The sequence below is a fragment of the Mirounga angustirostris genome, unplaced genomic scaffold, assembly GCF_029215605.1.
Source record: "Mirounga angustirostris isolate CCGP_5_RB_7025 unplaced genomic scaffold, mMirAng1.0.hap1 SCAF_9, whole genome shotgun sequence".
Classification (NCBI taxonomy): Eukaryota; Metazoa; Chordata; class Mammalia; order Carnivora; family Phocidae; genus Mirounga; species Mirounga angustirostris.
The window spans coordinates 70,986,501-71,007,004 of record NW_026991717.1 but is presented as its reverse complement, the minus strand read 5'-3'; the positions used below and the strand labels follow the sequence as shown (position 1 = coordinate 71,007,004).

General features: G+C 46.8%; 1 protein-coding gene and 3 non-coding genes across 4 annotated transcripts; 3 read left to right on the top strand and 1 right to left on the bottom strand.

Annotated features, from left to right (window-relative positions):
• Positions 1-160: 160 nt before the first annotated feature.
• TRNAP-AGG (transfer RNA proline (anticodon AGG)) lies at positions 161-232 on the top strand. Its single transcript has one exon. It is a non-coding gene; the product is annotated as a tRNA-Pro (tRNA).
• Positions 233-2,318: 2,086 nt separating this feature from the next.
• TRNAL-AAG (transfer RNA leucine (anticodon AAG)) lies at positions 2,319-2,400 on the bottom strand. The gene has a single exon. It is a non-coding gene; the product is annotated as a tRNA-Leu (tRNA).
• Positions 2,401-3,235: 835 nt separating this feature from the next.
• On the top strand, positions 3,236-3,307 carry TRNAP-AGG (transfer RNA proline (anticodon AGG)). Its single transcript has one exon. It is a non-coding gene; the product is annotated as a tRNA-Pro (tRNA).
• A 16,429-nt stretch (positions 3,308-19,736) lies between these two features.
• On the top strand, positions 19,737-20,174 carry RNASE12 (ribonuclease A family member 12 (inactive)). The gene has a single exon (XM_045901939.2). It carries the CDS (start codon positions 19,737-19,739, stop codon positions 20,172-20,174), a length of 438 nt encoding a protein of 145 aa, XP_045757895.1.
• The last annotated feature ends 330 nt before the right edge of the window (positions 20,175-20,504 follow it).

Below are 20,504 nucleotides of genomic sequence, written 5' to 3'. Positions count from 1 at the left end.
CCATAGAAGCTGATAAAGGACTTCTGTAGCGTGAGGCTTAGGCTTTCTGGGTAAACAAGCACGCATTCCTTCCGACAGAAGGCACTCGAATACAGTTTTTCTGGAAACGCCTAGCGACGGGAACGAGCCTTGAGGCAGAGTTAAAAGCCGCCTATAGGGTGGCTCGTTGGTCTAGGGGTATGATTCTCGCTTAGGGTGCGAGAGGTCCCGGGTTCAAATCCCGGACGAGCCCTGCTTTTGCCTCGATTCTGCTTTAGAAAGTTGCAACGGAAAGCTCCCTGACCGATGTGAAATAGCAAAGTAGACACAGCCGCGAGCTGGCCTTGGATTTCTGCCTGAGCAAGTGTTTCCTCACTCTTCCTGGGCCGACCGGCGGGCGGGCGGGTCGGAGGGCGGATCATTCTACCGCCTCGGAGTGCCTCCGTCGCGAAATGGGAATGGTAACGCTTTGCCGTCCCCTGCCTGACTCCAGGGATCTCGGTCAGTCACGTAAAATAGTGTGTGGGAAATTTCTTGGAAACTTTATATCGTACCAAATATACGGAGCTGTTTTCTTTCCTGCGAAGGAACTGGGGCTGATGCATGCTGACACCGTCACCGTTCTACAAATGTATGATGCGTTAGCCTTTAAAAAGAATTTTTAGGTGTGGTCACATAGCAGTGTCTTTCTTTTTTTCTTTTCCTTCCTCCCTCCCTCCCTCCCTTTCTCTTCCCTTCCTCCCTCCCTCCCTCCTTCTTACTCATTCTGTTCTGGCTACACTGGCCTTCTGACTGTTTCTCAAATACATGGCCCTTGTTTCCTGTTCTGGACCTTTCACTTGCTGTTTCCTCTTCTTGGAATATAATTTCCTCAGATATTTGTTTAACGTCCTCTTTAATTCCTCCTGTGCTCAAATGTCACGTCTTTAGAGACAACTTCCTTGATCATCCTTTCCAGAATAACCCCCAATTGTCACTATTCCCTACATTATTTTCTTCACAGCACTTACGTTTGTTTCTTTTTTTTTCTTCTTTTTTTCCCCCTATTAGGATTTAAGCTCCAGAAGGCCAAAGATTTTATTATGCTTGCATCTGTACCCTAAGCACTTAGCACTGTGTATGGTATGTAGTGGGTGATCAATGTGTGAATGAATGAATGAATGAATGAATGAATGAATGTTGCCATATTCCTGGACATACCTGCTGGCCTCCAGAAACCACAATTAAACATTTATCTCTGGCTTCTGTAGATTCATATTAAAATCTTCTCAAAGGATAGGAACAATGGCTATGGGCTTAAATTAAAAATGGAAAGCCTAACTTGATCATCTCTCCACTTGGGCCCAGGTACCCAATTCAGGCTTCTTTTCAGAAACTACCAAATTGCTTATCTGCAGACATGAGAATTACAAATGTCTGTATTGATAAATAACAAGACTTTCATATAGACTTCTTTGCTCCCTGAGGCTTTCTGGAGACAAAGTTTGATCTTTTCTCATCTAATCTGTAGTGGAGTTTCAACACAGATGGGAGAAAAGAAAGGGTAGATCCTGTAGTCTTAAATGTGGCAAAATATGTATTTAAGTAATGGAAACACTTAACATTTTTTGACCACCAGACTCTGCACTAAGCACCTTATGTGTATGAACTGATTTTCATGAACTTTCCGTGAGGTACGCAGTATAATCATCTCCATTTTACATGTCAGGAAGGTGAGGCACAGAGAACATAAGCCACCTGCCTAAGGCCACACAGCTAGTAATGTGAGAACTGCAGCTCTAGTTTTCTAAGTGCAGAGCTGGCCCCTCAGCCTCCTCCCCACATCACTGCATTGCCTTCCTTAGAGGGCATTTCTCTTCCGCTTGATGATGTCTTACAATGTTTCAAGACTGTTTTGCGATGGTATGGCTTACTCCTCCAGTTTGGTCAGTGGGCTTCCCTTGTGAGCAGGCAATATGTTTTATTCATCTTTTTTGTACTCCTCAACGGTTGAACAGTGTCAATAACAAAACAAGAGATCAAACCTCGCTCTTTGGTTGAGTGAAGAAAGACAAAGCAAAGGTTATAGGTTGATGATATTAAAGGACTAGTACTTTACCTCTGGGAAACCATGGGTTCAAAGGCATCATTATAATCTTGCGATGGTATTATGGTCTTTAGTAAGAACTCTGATATTTGAAAGGCTAAAAAATATGAGAAGTTGCGAAACAGTGCATACCCAGAGTCCCACCAACTATAGAAAGCGGTTGGGCGCGAAAGGAAGGCGGAGATTCACTGCCCTAACGTGGCTACACCAAGGCAATCCTCGCTGTCTGTCACAAACGGTTTCAAAAAACGGATGGCAGCGGTGGGATTCGAACCCACGCCCCCGAAGAGACTGGAGCCTTAATCCAGCGCCTTAGACCGCTCGGCCACGCTACCTGCCGAGCATCCAGGCCGAAGCACATTCTCTACCCGTGGCCTCTTCCCGGCTCCCCGCCCTCCACCCCATGGTTCATCTATTTGCAGGTTGCCCGGGTTCTTGCTTCTTTTTTTGCATTCCTTCCTGGTTGGTTCGGCTTTTTTCTTTCACGCCGCAGTATTTGAGATTGGTGGAAAGAGCCGTACCGCGCGGCCCGGCCCGAGACAGGACAACCTCCGCGAGGTCTAGGTGTTCGGAGCGCCTGCCCGGGGCCGGGCACAGGCGGGTCCCCCCGGAGAGTCGGGGCCCTCTCGGGTCTCGCGGGGCCCCCCCACGGAGGGCGTCACGCGGTGGGGGCTGTCGCTCCGCCGCCGATGCCGAGTCCGGGGGCCGGCGGGAGACGCCCGGAAGGCGCGTTCCGTGGAGCCCAAGGCCGGGCCGGAGACGCCCGAGGCTGGCCGAGCCCAGGAGCCGTCAGCAGGCTGCCTCCCCACCGGCCGCGGGCAGCCCTCCCGGCGAGGCGCGTCCTCCCCTCCGCACGCCCCCGGGGCCGCCCCGCAGCCCGTGACCGTCCCTGAGGCGATGGCCTCCCACCCCTGCCGCAGCATCTCTGGCTCCCTCCCGAGCGAAAACGTGCGGGAATTATTCTCGTTGATGCGGGGGTGTTTGCCGAAGCAGATCTGTAGTCTAGGGGCACCGCCTTCCGGAATTGGGGCGAGGGAGCCTGCAGGGATTGGTTCATCCACAAGGCGTCACCCCATGCCCACAGTTGCAAAAAGGAGCCTTTCCAGCCAACTGCGGACGTGGCTAAAATTTTCTTTACTAAACTTTGGAAATGGGAAGACGGTAATGTGTGGCTCGTTGGTCTAGGGGTATGATTCTCGCTTAGGGTGCGAGAGGTCCCGGGTTCAAATCCCGGACGAGCCCTGCTTTTTCTCCTCTTGTCACGACCATCAGACTTCAGGGAGCCCCATGTGTAATGTTACTGAATGGACACCAGTGTATGCTCGACTAGTTCAGATTTATATACTTAATCTTTAGACAAGTGCTCTTGGTGTTACAAAATCAGGATAAATACCAGATGTTATTACGTATAATTTATATAGCATTTCTTTTACAAAATCACTATTTCTAAAATCGACCGTCATTTCTCTTCTGCAGTTTTTGTTGTTATCCAAAAATCGTTCATTCAGGACTGGGCGAGGGGTGTTTTATATCAGTAATTTTGCATAACCCTCAGTTTTCCTCCACTGCAATCATGGGGGCCCTTCTTTGGGTGCTAGGACCTCGGAGGGTCAGCAAATGTGGCAAGCTGTCTTGTCACATAAAGCCTGGGCTCCCTCCCTCCTATTTGGAGGAACTGCAAAATAATCTTGGAATCATCCATTAGCCCTCTCTCACAACCCACATTCAAGCCTTTACCATACGATGTTGGCTGTACAGTTAGAATCTTTCCAGAATCCAAACACTTATCACCTGCGCCACCCCCGCCGTAGCCTAAGCTGCCACCATCTCTCATCTGTGCTGTTGCAATCGTGTCGTCCCCCCCCCCCCCCCCCCCCCCCCCCCCCCCCCCCCCCCCCCCCCCCGCTTTCACGTCTCTGGCTGGCCCTTGTGCCCCTTCAGGCCATTCTCAACAGAACAGACAGAACAATCTTGTTGAAACCGAGGTCAGAGCTGGTCATTTCTCTGCTTTTAAAACCCTCTGTGCATCTTCATTTAATTCAGCATAAAATCAAGGCTCCTTGTCATGGCTTAAAAAATCTCTACGTGATTTTGCTGCTTCTTGGACTCCCCTCACCTCACTGACCTCATCTCCTACAGCTTACTCCTTCCAGGTGGCAGCATTCCAACGACATTAGCCCCTAGTGCGCCTCAGAAATTCCCACCTCAGGGCCTTTGCACATGCCCTTCTCTCTGTCTTGAGTCTTATCTCCCTCCTGCCTGCACGGCTCAATTCCTTCATTGCTTTTAAGAACCCCAACACAGATGTTATTACCTACCAGAGAGGACTTCTCTGACCACCCACATGAGATAGCACCCACCTCTTTGCTGTCTGTCTGCCTTTCCCTAAGTTCCCTCTTTGCACATATCACCACCTGACTTTGGCTGCTGCTGTTGTTGCTTTTCTTAATTCTCCCTTTCCCACCGCCAGAATGGCAGCTCCATGAGAATAGGGTTTTTTACTGCTGACATCTCAGAGGCTGAAACAGTTCTTAGCACCTGATACTTGATAAATATTTGGTGAATGCATTGTATGAATTGTTTTAAATCACAAAGTTATACAGGTTGGTAAGGAATGCCTGATCCTGTAGCACCGGGGGAGGTAGGAGCAGGGAGGTACTGGGGGCTTGAATGGAGAGAGGGCTCCTGCAGTGGGGGGAATGTGCCATTTTTGGGAAAGGCTGAGGGCGGGGGCATGCCTGGAATATATTCTGTGGCAGCTCTCCTTTTGGGCCACAGTATGCCCTATCAATGTTTTAAAGAAGCCTTGAAAGGCTCTTCCAGCTGGACATACAGGAAGGCATAAAATAGGCTCCGGGAAGCTGTGAAATGGGTACCAGTGCCATTGATTTCCTGTTGCAAACCTGCTCCAGGCAGAGCGGCTTAAATACAGGGCTGCTTTAGGCTTTGATCACTTTCAGCCAATTCTGAACCAGATGGTATTTGGGGGTTACACTCTAAGGTGTCAAATCAGATACTTGATTTGATAAGATGAAGAACAAAAGTCCACAACAGGGACATGAGAGAGGAAGAGGCAAACTAAGGTTAGGGAAGGAGTTGTACAACCAACGGGACTTCATCAACCTCATTTGACCATCGTTTGTGATGAGGGATCACTGTGAATATGAGTCCTAAGGAAATATTGCTGGCATGCTAGGAGGATTTATGGAGCAGAGGGTGAGAACTTCTGCTGGTCACAAAACATGCGTGGAAGCTGGAATCTGCCCCCTATAACAGGTACTGTCATGGGTCTTCCTTTTAGGGGTCTTAAAGGAGAGACAGTAGATTAAAGCTAATTTCTGGGGACCCCCACTACTCTTGCTGATTCTTCTGTGTGCATGATATGAAGGTGGAACTTATAGGGAAGAGAGCTGTGTTATCATCCAGGGAGATGGTGCTCATGCAGTTAAGCTGAACTATTTATTTTTTTTTAAGTAGGCTCCACACTGGGTGCGGCCAAAGTGGGGCTTGAATTCACAACCCTGAGATCAGGACCTCAGCTGAGATCAAGAGTTGGAGACCTAACCAACTGAGCCACCCGGGTGCCTCTAAGCTGAATTATTTATTAAGGTGGATGGCATCTCTTGGATCTGGAGGGAAATCAGAAAATTGAGCCAGCACTGCTAGTAAAACTCTGGAGTTGGTCTTTAACAGCTGAAGTGAGTTGTTCAGAGAGAGAATCTTAGATTTGAGGCTTGAATAGTAGTAATTAGAGGTGAACCAACGTTTTTCCTTCCTTTCATTGATCTTTCTGACCTTATGTCTGTGTGGTGCTAGAGGGTCCTACCCAAAGTATCAGAAAAGGTGACTGAGTTTTACATATAGCTTTTGACACTAGCATTAAAAGAGCAAAATCTTTTAGGTCATTCACTTTTGCCTTCTTCGACTCAGTCAATATTTACTAAACATTTATTGAACGAACATTGTCAAACATCTATTGTATTCCAGGTACTGTGCTTGGAGCAGAGATTACTGCGGGGAACCAGACAGATGTGGTTTCTACCCTCATGAAACAACCAGATAATTTTAGAAACCGGGAAATATAATTAATTTATTGTGCTAGTGATAAGGGCCACAACGAAAAAATACAGAGTAGTATGCAAGCAAAACAGAGCCTGTTCACTTACTCTGGGGTTTCTGGGAAGGCTTGTCTGAGGAAAGGAGGGACCCACAGGATTTAACCAGGCAGAATGGGGACGGGGAGTGGAGTCAGGAACATTCCATAATGAGAGAACTAGATGTTAAGAACCTTGAGTTGGGGGGTGCCTGGGTGGCTCTGTCGTTAAGCTTCGGCCTTCGACTCAGGTCATGATCCCACGGTCCTGGGATCGAGCCCCATATCAGGCTCCCTGCTCCACGGGAAGCCTGCTTCTCCCTCTCCCACTCCCCCTGCTTGTGTACCCTCTCTCACTGTGTCTCTCTCTGTCAAATAAATAAATAAATAATCTTTAAAAAAAAAATTAAGGGGCGCCTGGGTGGCTCAGATGGTTAAGCGTCTGCCTTTGGTTCAGGTCATGATCCCGGGGTCCTGGGATGGAGCCCCGCATGGGGCTCCCTGCTCAGCGGGTGGCCTGCTTCTCCCCCCTCCCTCTGCTTCTTCCCCTGCTCATATTCTCTCTCTCTCTGTATCTCTGTGTCTCGAATGAATAAATTTTAAAAAATTTAAAAATTTAAAAAATTTTAAAAAAAGAACCTTGAGTTGGAAGGAAGCTTGGTGAGTTTAGGGAACTGAAAGGAGGAGTGTATGGAGGGATAAAGAGAGACAGACAGAGAGACACAGAGAGAGTGGTTTGAGGTGAGGCTCTCTATACAAGGTCTGGTAGGCAGAGGTCAGGACGGTGGTCATTATTTTAAGACTACGAAAAGCCATTGACACATTTTTGGTGGGGATGGGGGTGCACACCACAGGTCCAGAAACAGATTTGTGTTTTAAAAAGATTACTGTGGTATAATAAGGTTGACAAAAAGCCATGGGGGAGCGCCGTTTCAGCTTCTAATAAGCACAGAGTCCTCCTGCATCAGGAAATGTTATGGCTGGATGGCTTTTACCAGCTCTAAAATTATCAGTTGTTTTCACCGCGTGTATTCCAGTTCCCAGCCACTATTAAAGGAGGTCGGTGAGAGCCATGGAATTAAGCTCAGGGCCACAGAGCTAGTTAGTGGCAGAGCCAGTGTCAGGACAGGAACCTAGCTTTCGGGCTCCCAGGCCCTGTTCACGACTTGGGGCTTTTCACTGGGAGGCTGAGATTGAGAAGGGAGCTGGTTTATTTGTTTGTGTTTTTAAATGAATCTGATTCTTTAGGGCCTCAATGATTATGTGGGGTCAGGGGACAATCATTCCTCTTCTTTCAGGGAATCTTATCTGATTTTCAGGGGAGCTGGAACTGGCCGGGAGAGGAGAGCAGAGCCTGGGAGTGTATGAAACATCTGACTGTCCTTGGAGGTGCTCTGGGGAAGGCTGGGTTAATGGTCCTTCCTCAATGAGTGTTCAAAGGAAGCTGCTGGGGGGCTCGGCCTGGGGACACACATGAGAAGCCAGATATGCTAAGATCAAAGCATTCTCAGAAGTGGAAATCTGAATGGACAGGGGGCCTACCAAGTAGCTGTTAGAAAGACAGGCTTAGTGAATTGTGCAAGACTGTTGAATCTCAGATCTGTACCTCTGAAACAAATAATGCAATATATGTTAAGAAAAAAAAAAAGAGGAAGAAGAAGGTAGCGGGAGGGGAAGAATGAAGTGGGGGAAATCGGAGGGGTAGACGAACCATGAAAGACGATGGACTCTGAAAAACAAACAGGGTTCTAGAGGGGAGGGGGGTGGGAGGATGGGTTGGCCTGGTGGTGGGTATTGAGGAGGGCACATTCTGCATGGAGCACTGGGTGTTATGCACAAACAATGAATCATGGAACACTACATCTAAAACTAATGATGTAATGTATGGGGATTAACATAAGAATAAAAAAAAAAAAGAAAGACAGGCTTAGATGGAACACTATATCAAAAACTGATGATGTAATGTATGGTGACTAACATAACATAATAAAATAAAATAAATAAATAAAATTAAAAAAAGAAAAAGAAAAGAAAGAAAGACAGGCTTAGGCAACCTCCCCTTCAACCTGACCTCTCCTGGGCCATGGCCTGGTGGCAGTCATTTCAGAGATACACATAAAGTTACAAAACACAACAAAAAGGGCTTCCTTTGACCCCAAGGGAGAACAGGATCTCCCCTGTTCACAACTTGGGGCTTTTCACTGTGAGGCTCAGATTGAGAGCCTCTGATCTGATTCTGAACACGGCCTGCCCAAGTCAGGAGCAGCTTGTTCTTGGACACACACCAGCTCTAGTCTGATGCTGTCACCTGGACAAAACCAGTGGGAGGGCAGTTGGCAGGTGGCCCAGGGGCTTAGAAAGGTATCTCCTGAATCCTGCAGGTAACAGCTTGTCTAGGGACCTGCTCTGCAGTTGCCAAAGGTAGCCAACAAACCCCTCAAGAAGAGGGGTGCTTCATGCTTCTTGCCCCCCCCTTTTGGGTAATAGTAAGTGTTCTTGATTTGGGCAGGTGTGTGTCCCTTTGAGCAAAATGTCAATTTCCTAAGCCATTTCACAGGGTTACTCCATGTCCACCACATTCCTGAATCAGAGCTCCACCTCCCCACTTCTGGGCCTGGTGGCCAGGAGCCAGCCCCCCTCGTTTCCCCACTGCTCACCCTGACTCCAGGCTGAGAGGTGGAGACCACATCTCTACTCCCTCTGTGTGTGGGGGAAAATAGAAGTCATAGCCAGAAAACTGTCATCTGAAGAGAATAGCCATCAGGGTCATTTAAATTTAGCTCAGAAACTCAGTTTGTGACAGCAGGAAGGGAACCTTACGGAGTCAAATTCTTCCTTTATTCTTTTCTCCTACCTCCACTTGAGAAATGAAGGAACTCAGACTCAGAGGTGACACGACTTTCCCAAGATCACACAGCTAGTCCGTGGCAGAGGAAGAAGAGGATTCCAAGTCTTTTCCCTTGTTCGTCTGTTGACCAACACCAGACAGAACGGCAAGCTGCGGAATAAATGTGTGTTTATTTGGGTCTTAGGGATGGCCATCTGGAAGGCACCGAGTGGACCAAAAGCGTGCTCTGCCGAGACAAGGGAGGTTAGGGTATTTAAAGAGAAAAGAGAGAATTTACAGGAGTTGTTTTTCATGAAATGTGATTGGAGCTAGCTGCAATAATGCTGAGCTATTAGAATGTGACTCGAGAATCACAGGCAATGGTTGCAAAAGAGTGTTTGTGGCCTTGTGGCCAAGGCGTGTGGCTGTTTTTCAGGATGTTGTTTGCACGGGGCCTGAGGTTCGGGTTCCACTTGCGTGAAGACGCACTTCAGGCTTCCTTCCCCAACAGCTCCGGGCTCCATTTTCCAGCCCCTTCACCTGTCTGACTCCATCTTAAGAGTTTTCTTTCACACACCCACTCTGCAAACACTTTTTGATCACCTGTGAAGTACCGGGCAGTGTGCTAGAGGGAACAGGTTCATTGTTCTGAATCTCCAGAAGCCCACAGCATGTGGGAAAGAAGGCCAAATAAACCTTTTGCAGCCCCACACAGCAATCACTAAGCCTAAATTACGTACAGGAAGCATGCAGAAGGGTTTCTCAAGGAGACTCAAGGAGGAGATGGAGGTGGGTTAATTTAAAGAAAGATTCCTGGAGGAGTTGGTAAGGCCCCATGCCCTTTGCACTGCACTTAGAGATATTTCCTGATACAGGGGCTTACTTTGGCTGCCTGAGAGTTTGTGGGAGCCAGCATAGACTTCCTCACAGGTGAGGCCCACTTTCAAGATTAGAAAGAAACCTATCGGGGTGCCTGGGTGGCTCAGTTGGTTAAGCATTGGTTAACTCACTCATTCACTGACTCTTGGTTTCAGCTCAGGTCATGATCTCAGGGTCATGAGATTGAGCTCCTTGTCCAGCTCCAGGATTGGTGTGAAGTCTGCTTGAGATTCTCTCCCTCTTCCTCTGCCCCTCCCCACCCCCCTAATAAATACATAAAAGAAAGACGAAAGAAAGAAAGAAAGAAAGAAAGAAAGAAAGAAAGAAAGAAAGAAAGAAAGAAAGAAAGAAAGAAAGAAAGAAAGAAAGAAAGAAAGAATGAAAAGGAAGAAAGAAACCGGGGCACCTGGATGGCTCAGTCGTCTGGGGTCTGCCTTCTTAGGCTCAGGTCATGATCTCTGGGTCCTGGGATTGAGCTTTGCATCAGGCTTTCTGCTGAGCAGGAGTCTGCTTCTCTTTCTCTCCCTCTGCCCCTCCCCATCGCTCATTCTCCCTCTCTCTCTCTCTCTCAAATAAGTGGATAAAATCTTTAAAAAAAAGAAAGCAAAAAAGCAAGCAAGCTATCATCTGACTGTTCTCCACACTAGGGTAGGAGGTGAAAATGGTTTGGGAGGGCTCCTTAGTGGAAATGAATAGGGAAAAAAGAAATCAGATCCCAAGGTAGAAGTACTTCCAACCTTTTAACCTTCAGGGAGGGGCTAGAAGGTGGAAGCTGGGTGATAGAGAAGTGGGCATGAATGGTGGGGGAGGAGAGCCCCTTCTGCCCTAAGTGACCTTCCTCAATGCAAGCCATTCCCAGCTCCTCACTACCAGCTCCCACCCCCACCTGGCCCTGCTGCCAACCCACAGGCACGTTGGCACTTCTCCTGCACTCCTGCCTGGCCCTGGAACCTCCCTCCCTGGTGGACCCACACCACCCCAGTTCACCTCAATGATCCCCTATGAAATGACTTCCAGACTTGCTGAAAGAGCACAGGTAATTGAGCACCACAACTAAGGAACACAGACCAATCCTCCCTCCTCCAAGGTTCGTTTGGGGGCAGGTCCTCCCACTGTCCAGGGAGGGAGATACTCCAGGGAGCTGCTTTAGTCATGTGACATGAGGCAAGTGCATACCCTTTGTCTGGGTACTGAGTATTCCGTATTATAATGTAAAAGTCAGTTTTACTGTGGAATGGGTGAAACGCTTTAGAAATTATGCTGTTTACCAATTCGGAGCTCATCTATTGTGGTGACCCTTAAACATCCGCGTGCGTTATAATCACCAGAGATGGCCTACTGATTACAAATGCAGATTCCAGGGCCTCACCTCCAGAGACTTTGATTCAGTAGGTCTGGGGTAAGGCCCAGGTTTCTGTATTTTTAATTAGAAGCCAAGAAACTCTGATGCATTTCACTTAGAAGCCACCTCCCTCCACCACATATATACATATGTATTTTTTTAATCTGTGAGAGCCAGGCAGTGGTAGGCCAAGGAGCGGTTAAGGGCCGGTGATGAGGTCATTAACCCTCCCCCGATACACTCTGCAACGACTGTCCTTTCCCATTCTATTATAGAGGCAATTCATGCTTCCTCAGCTTTTGGAGAAGCACTCAGAAAATGCATCTTCAAGAAGAGTGCCCCTAGCGCCTCCTTGTGGCACGATCACTGTCTCCTGCCTCCTCCACGGAAATTCTGTGGTCACCACTAGAGGGGGCGGGAGCCCCAGGATTTGAAGAAAAGGAGATATAAACCAGGGGATAATGGGACTAAGCAAACCCCATATCAGAATGACCAAGGAAGGGCGCCTGGGTGGCTCAGTTGGTTGGACGACTGCCTTCGGTTCAGGTCATGATCCTGGAGTCCCGGGATCGAGTCCCGGGATCGAGTCCCGGGATCGAGTCCTGCATCGGGCTCCCTGCTGAGCAGGGAGTCTGCTTCTCCCTCTCTCGCTCCCCCCTCTCATGTGCGCTCTCTCTCTCTCTCTCTCTCTCTCAAATTAATAAATAAAATCTTAAAAAAAAAAAGAATGACAAAGGAAAGGGACATTCAAAGGGAGTTCTAGTGAAGGTCTGCTGATGGTTGCTGGAAGTAGTCCATGGGAGTTAGTGTTAAGATTTTTTTTTTTTTAAGATTTTATTTATTTATTTGAGAGAGAGAGAATGAGAGAGAACACATGAGAGGGGATAGGGTCGGAGGGCAAAGCAGACTCCCTGCCGAGCAGGGAGCCCGATGCGGGACTCGATCCTGGGACTCCAGGATCATAACCTGAGCCGAAGGCAGTCGCTTAACCAACTGAGCCACCCAGGCGCCCCCCCCCCCTTTTTTTTAAAGATTTTATTTATTTATTTGAGAGAGAGAGAATGAGAGAGAGCACATGAGAGGGGATAGGGTCGGAGGGCAAAGCAGACTCCCTGCCGAGCAGGGAGCCCGTAGTGTTAAGATTTTTCTCTCAACCCCATATCCTTGTGTTTTGCGGGTGTTAGAGAACATAGGGCGGCCTGTATCCAGGCTTTGGGAGGAGGGTGAAGCAGCCAGATGCTGAAGTCCCACGGGGAGAAGCACTTATGAGAAGCCAGGGATGAATAGCAAGGAAGTCTGAAAAATCAGTTTTGGACAAGAAATTTTAAAAGCACTCCTCAGAGAGCTTCTAAAACATTTTGGGAAGGGAACTAAAATTATAGTAGCAGTGAGGGATGCGGTTTGGATTTTTCTTTCTTTTTTTTTTTTAGAGGGGGGGAGGGGCAGAGGGAGAGCGAGAACCTTAAGCAGGCTCCACACCCAGAGCAGAGCCCAACTCGGGACTCAATGTCACAACCCCGAGATCATGACCTGAGCCGAAATCAAGAGTTGGATGCTTAACCAACTGAGCCACCCAGGTGCCCTTGGAATATTTTTATATGAATATTAAAGGAAGGACAATCCCCCAAATCTAACAAATTGGAACTATTTAAGTTAGGTTCCCTTTGTTTATTGTTTCCTGGGTTCCCACTCAGATGCCATCTGTGGCTCCTAGCCCTTGCATCATTTCCCAAACTGATGTTCCATGGAACCCTGTTCCTTTGGATGTTAATAGTGTTAACCAGTTAATAGTCAAATGAAGCTCCATGCTCAAATCAGTTTGTAAAATTCTGAATAAAATGAAATTAGTCAAGCTTCTCAGAATCTCATGCTTTGTGAATCTTGTGATTCTCCAAGGGAAGGAATCTTAATAAGCAATGTTTCTGAAACTTATGATCAGGACACTTTTTTCCTTGAAGCGCACTCATTAACATTTTCCAGAACAGTGTTTGCCTGAAGGCAAGTAGGAAAAGTGCTGCTAGTTCTCCCCTTCTTCCTTAGTCATAGGGCACCAGAATTTGAGCCAGGCACAGGCTCACCCCGAATACACCCATCGTTTGCCACTGTCCCTTGCAGTTGGATGTGACCAGGTGGTCAGGTTATTGCCAATGAGACGTAAGGGGGGATGGTGTGGGAAACTGGGGGATGTGTCCCTAGAAAGCAGTGCCATGCCCCTTTGGTGCCTTGCTTCCCCCTGGTGGCGGGATGCCGACATGACAGCTAGAGCTTGCGCAGCCCTCTGACCGGGACGGAGAAGCCAGGCGCTGCGGCTGAAGTCCAGCACCCTGGAGCACCTCGCCAATCCCGGACTGACTACCCCGGGCTCTCTTTTACATGAGAAATAAACTTCCTTCTCGTTCAGACTACTGTCGCTTCGTGTTTTCTGTCATTAGCTGCCATTGGGGAGCTAATAACCTCTTTAGGTTTGCTTTTTTTTCGTTTCGTTTTTCAAAACCAGTTGTGTATTAGGATATATGGATAGCCTGGGAATTTGTACAAAAGCCAACAAAAATAATAAAGGATATTAAGAAAGATACTTGGAGTAAGGTGAGGGCTCTTCCTATTAAGAGCTTTTAGGATCAAAAGATATATTCTAACAATAAATATGCTAATTATAATAAATTAGGTTATTTGAAAGTATTCTTCTAAAGTTTCTGTACATAGAGTCTATATAAGGGAAATGTTTTTCCCTTGGTTGGTGCTGTTGGCCATTACAGGGCCCATAGTGAGAAGCAGCAAGAACGGTATGCCTTCCAGATTCTCGGGACCCCTAGCTAGGGAGGAAAAGGAAACTTAATAATGGCGTAAGTTGAATTTCTCCCCAGCTTAGTATGATAGAAGACTTAGAATTAATTTCAATTTGACATAGAAGCAATTAAGAAATGTAAATTTCTTGCCCATGTTTGTAGAGTAAGATTCATACCCACTAGGTAGCAAAATATTTACTTACAGTACTTCACTGATTTTTTTAAAGTGACTGGATGATCAGGAAGGGTCTTTATTTGGTCACAAGGTGATTGATGGGAAGGTAGGGGGCATGGGGAGAGCCGGTGGAATCCGGGAGACCTGGTGAGCTAACCCATAGCGCAGGGGAGGCTCTCCGGGCAGGGATGGAGAGAGTTGGGGAGTTAAAAAGGAACGTTTGGGAGTTTTACATCAGGTGGAGATTTTAAAACTAGCTTTGCAGGGTGCCTGGGTGGCTCAGTCGGGTCCTGGGATCGAGCCCCACATCAGGCTCCCTGCTCAGCAGCAGAGAATCTGCTTCTCCCTCTCCCTGTCTCCCCCCACCCCCGCTTGCTCTCTCCCTCTCTCTCTCTCTCTCCTTAATAAAAAATAAAATCTTTTATTTATTTATTTGAGAGAGATAGCGAGAGAGAACACAGGTGGGAAGGAGAGGGAGAAGCACCCGCTGAGCAGGGAGCCCGACGTGGGGCTCAATCCCAGGCCCGTGGGATCATGACCTGAGCCGAAGGCAGACGCTTAATGACTGAGCCACCCAGGTGCCCCAATAAATAAAATCTTTAAAAAAATTAGTAAATAAAACTAATTTTGCATTATTGTTTGTGTGAGAACTTATATTCTATATCCAAGAAAACTTCACTGGTATCTATTACTTACTTAACCTTTGTGGGATTGGATTTGCCTCGGGAGATTTAGCAAAGTGGTGAGCCCCGTGTTCTGCTTATCTACTGCTGCTTTACAATCACCTTAAAATGGTGACCAAAAATAGTAACAATCACGGAGATCCTTAATCTGGAGGCTGACTGAGCTCAGCTGGGCAGTTCTTGAGGTTTTTGCCTGTTTTTATTCACATGGTGGCTGGAGCTGGTCGGTTGCATAGGTTTTGCCACTCAGCAGTCTGGCTCCTGGGCTAAGAAGACTGGAGCATCAGGGAACTGGAACGCGTGGGGCAATCTGGGCATCTCTTGCTATCCATAGGGCATCTCCAGGTGGTGGCCTCAACATTGCCAGACTTCACACACGGCGGCTGAAGGCACCCAGAGCAAACACCCCAAGAGAGCCCCGGCCGGGCAGAAGCTGTGTGTGTGACCTAGTCTCAGAAGTCACATAGGATCCCTTGCACTATATACTACATGAGTGGGAGCAGACCCAGAGGCTCCCCCAGGTTCTCAGGAAAGGACATGGAGGCTACCTCTTAATAGGGGAGTGTCAAGATTCTGGAAGAGAATGTAGAATGGAAAATATTGTGTGGCCATTTTTGGAAAATGCCACCTGCTACATTGCCTTAAGTTGAGCACGGCATCGGGCAATTGCAGAAGCCTCCCAAGGGTGGCCAAGCACATCCATAGGACATGAACAACCTCCGCAGTTTCCTATAGGAGAGCCGAAACCGGCGAGCTCTGGGAGCATTTCTCTCTACCCATGCGTCCTCTCCATGTGGGGGTCTCAACATAGCGGAGCCCCATATGTGCCGGCTGGAGGCCCCCAGAGTTAAGTGTTCCCTTCCTCTGCTATCACCTGGTGCTGGAGCTGGGTAGCCAACCTGCAGGGCAGCTTATTCATTTGACGAAATGAGTAATTAGGGGAATTGCTAATATCGTTTACAGCCTGACATGAATTTTAGTTTCCAGCGGCTATGTGGCTCCCCCGTGCATTGTCCTAAGGCTCAGCAAAGGGGGGTCGGGGTGTGTGGAGGAGCTTCAGGACAAGCCAAGCGTCTGAAAACAGACCCAGTTTCTCCCTCCCTTTCCTTCCTTTCCTTCTTCCTCTTTTTCCATCTTCCTCCCCCTCTATCTCCTCCCCTCAGCGCCTTCTTCCTTCTCCCCTCCTCCCCCTCCTCATCTCACTCCCACCCTTCCCCCCCAACTCCTTCCTTTCCTCTTCTTCCTCCTCCTGCCACCTTCCCTCCATCCTTCCTACTTTCCTTCCTCCCTCATTTCCCTTTTCAGACCCCCCAGAACTGAGTATGTCCTAATCCCTTTACTGCCCATGCTAGGCCTCTCTTTTGTTTTATTCAGTTTTATTATTTCTCCTTTTATTCCTTGTGCCTGCTTCTATTTCTCTCACCCTCCTAGGCACCTACGCTAGAGTATTTAATCCATGTTCTTCCATCCTATTTAGATATTGTGTATCCTTGGAAAATTTTTTGTTTTATCTTGGAGGATGTATTGGAAAGAATTTTTCATTCTGTTTCTTACCGTTTTTCACACAGCACCCCGTTTTCGAGTTCTAGCCATGTTGTTAATTGAATTTGTAAATCTAGTGCATTATTTAAAACTGCTTTAGACTATTTTATTTTATGCATCCAGCGCTTCTTTACTCAGCCATTCCCTTCAACAGGGACACTTAAGTTTCCTCCAGCCCTGTTCTGCCACCAGTCACGCCGTGATGAACAGATGTACTCCATCTGAAAGAACTCACAAGGGCTCAAGGTATATCCTTTTTTTTTTTTTTAAGATTTATTTATTTATTGACAGAGAGAGAGAGACACAGCGAGAGCAGGAACACAAGCAGGGGGAGTGGGAGAGGGAGAAGCAGCTTCCCGCCAAGCAGGGAGCCCGATGCGGGGCTCGATCCCAGAACCCTGAGATCATGACCTGCGCCGAAGGCAGACGCTTAACGACTGAGCCACACAGGTGCCCCAGGTATATCCATTCTTAATTTTACCAAATACTTCCAGATTATTTTCCTGTATCACCACACCGATTTTCATGCCCACTAACATTTTTGCCAGTGCTTGATGTAAGATTTTCTAATTTTTGATAATCTGATGGTTATAAACTGATATCTCTTGGTTATCTTAATTTCCATTTATTTGAATACTAATGAAGTTGAGCATTGTTCATCACCCATTTTGGCTTCTCTTCTCAAATTGGCTTTTCATTGTTTTTGACAGTTTTTTCTCTTCTGAAGTTGTTGGGTTTTTTTTAAGATTTTATTTATTTATTTGACAGAGAGAGAAAAGAGTATAAGCAGGGGGAACAGAGGGAGAGGGAGACAGAGCGAGAGGGAGAAGCAGACTCCCCTGCTGAGCAAGCAGCCTGATGTGGGCTTGATCCCAGGATCCTGAGATCATGACCTGAGCTGAAGGCAGACACTTAACGACTGAGCCACCCATGTGCCCCTGAAGTTTCCTTTTTATTGCTGACAGGAGTGAGTCCCTTATATCTAGACGTTAACTCTTAATTGGTTTTAGGTATTACAAGTGTTTTCTCCCAGGCTGCCAGCACTATTGAACATTTGAACCCAGTCTCAGCTCAATTTCTGCAGGGTAATTCTCTGAAATGTTCAGACAGGTCCAGCTGCCACAGTTGAAGATAACTTTTATAACAAACATCGCCTTCAGGTTTGTAAATTTAACATACCATCTGTAATTCAGCTACTTGGAAGTCTCAGCAGGATATATTGAACATATTACAATATGTATATATATTTCTCCTTATACAGTGGAAATGTTTCTGCAGATAGTGTGCAAATCAAAATTTGTTCACTAGGAACAATTAATTAAGCATTTACATCTTGGTGGCACGAGGCAACACGTATCCCAAACAGGACAGTTTGAATTCTGAAAGGATGCCAATTATGCACATTTGGGGAAAGTAAATAATAACCTCCTGGTTGTTCATTTTCACGCTCTGGGATTATGCTTTTGTTGTTATATAGAAAGAGACCTGTTCTTTGAAGCCTTTTCCAGTAGTTTCCACCCCAAAATCATTTTCTTCTTATTAGTTAGAAAGACACCGATGTGTATAGAGGAGACTATGTAGCTGGTCTCTCCAAAAGAGAAATCATTTCAGGGCAAGAAGTAGTAAAATTAAGTCCATTTTCCCATTTCTATATCAAATGACCAGCAGATGAAAGCAACAAAAAGTCTTCTCTTTTCTCAATGCCTTATACCACTGTCTTTCACCAAACCCTCTTCAGCTCCTTCCCCATGTCAGTTTCCCAAGAATATCATAGGCCCGTGGTTCCCAAAATTTCCTCCATTTAGAATCACTGGAGGAGCTTTTACTAATCTCAGACTCAGGTCACACCCAACACCAATTAAAGCAGAATGTTTCAAGGTGGCACTGAGAAATGCCCAGGGGATTCCAATGTTCAGCAGGGTTTGGGAACCATTGCCATACTCCCCCAGCAGCCCAGGGCTTTATCAAGACTAATGTTAATGTCAGGGAATTGTTTCTGTCCTGTCCTGGACACCCTGTGGGAATGACACTTGCTAGAACTTGGCGTTCAAGTGTGAAGTGTTGAGAGGGTGAGACTTGTTACTCTCACCATCTCCTCTCTCCACCTGAAGCTTTCTGCAACTCATCTCTTCTTTAATGAAATGGGGGTGATAGCTATTTCACAGGGTTGTAGTAAGGACTGACTGCAAAGCTGAAAAACAGGATACTGTGTCTGACACAATCAGGATTTTTAAAAATAATTTTTATTGTTATGTTAATCACCATACATTATATCATTAGTTTTTGATGTAGTGTTCCATGATTCATTGTTTGACACATCAGGGTTTTAATAAACGTTTGGGAAAGTCCACGCTTGTTTAATGAGGACACATTCGGGACCTGCCTTATGCAGCTCTCACTCAGAAGGTAACTTGCCCTCCTTCCCTGTGGCACCCAAGTACACTCCCCACAGGCTCCTCCCTTTCTGCTCTTTATACTTTGGCCCTCTCCACACTCAACTGACTCCCTACCGGTTATTGTCAAGGAAGAGCTAGACACAAAGGACTTTCTCTGATCCATGATCACAAGGATATGTTACCTCTGAGAGCTACAGCAAAAACAAAAGGTGAGAGGAGCTAGCCTAGTAGGAGAGATCAGGAAGAAATGGGAAGAACAAAATTAGTAGACAGTGCTGAAAACATGTGGATTTGGTTGGAATTAGTGTTGAGACAATTATGGGAAAGGAAGTCATTCGGCAATAGGAAAAAAACAATCAGGCATGGGTACTTTTGAGCATCCTTCTACATGTTCGGCTCTGTGCTAAGCACTCTCGGATGGATTCAGGAGAAATAGGAGCTCTCAAGGAGCTTGTAGAAGCAAAACAAATACAACACAATGGAATGAACAGAGAACAGTTCAAAGCCAAACTCGGAGAGCTGAAATGGTCCGAAAGGGCTTTCTTGAGGAGCTGTACCTCTAGATGGAGCTTGCAGGGTCACATGAGATTTAACTTATTTATTTTTTAAAGATTTTATTTATTTATCTGACAGAGAGAGCGCACAAGCAGGGGGAGCGGGAGAGAGAGAAGCAGGCTCTCCACTGAGCAGGGAGCCTGATGCGATTTGGCGCTCAATCCCAGGACCCTGGGATCAGGACCTGAGCCGAAGGCAGATGCTTAACTGACTGAGCCACCCAGGCACCCCTCACATGAGATTTTAATTAGCTGAAAGAAGGATGTAAAATATCCCAAGGGGGGAGCAAATCAGGGGCTGGGGCTGGAGGAATCTGAATACCTTTGGCTAGGTCCCGTCTCTTCTTACTCTATAGGAGTTAGAGCAGAAGATGTGAAGGGAATCCTACCCCTGATGATCCTAATGGTGATCATTTTCCTGCTGCTTCTGTTCTGGGAGAACGAGTTTAATGAGGAAGGAGAGGTCTTAACCATGGAGCAGTTGCATGTGGACTACCCTCAGAGTGACATTCCCGTAAGGTACTGCAACCATATGGTCTTACAAAGAGTCATCAGGGGACCTGACAACACCTGCAAGAAGGAGCATGTTTTCATCCACGAGAGGCCTCGAAATATCAATAGGGTCTGCACCTCTTCCAAGAGGAGGATTTGTCAGAACCATTCTTCCATTTTATGTTTCCAGAGTCTGACCAAGTTCAAAATGACAGTGTGTCAGCTCATTGGCGGCACCAGATATCCTGCCTGCAGGTACCGAGTGTCCTCCATGAAGGGGTTCATTGTTGTCACTTGTGATGATATAGGACCAGTTAGTCTCCAGAAATATGTTGAATAAGTTGAGACCAGTGTCTGAAATCTTCTCCTTCCTCTCTCAGGGGTACTCGCTCTCCCTGAGGCACACCTGAACTGTGGACCTAGGGTAATGCCTTGAGCGAACTGGGTAGCCACTAGTAATTCGTTTATCCTTCCAATGTTGCTGAACTGGAATCTTTTTATTCTGCTTTAATAATAATAATAAAAAAAACCTCTACTGAATTAAATCATAAACTCTGCATGTGTTTTAATTTCTTGTCCCTTTTCCTTGGGTCATTTGTTGAGAGCCAAAAGTGAATCCGAGGCAGAACTGGGATTAGGGTAAAGTGAGCAAGGCACTAACTTCAGGTTC

Excerpts from the sequence above, each read along its gene's own strand:
- RNASE12 (XM_045901939.2), top strand. The coding sequence starts at position 19,737 with ATGATCCTAATGGTGATCATTTTCCTGCTGCTTCTGTTCTGGGAGAAC.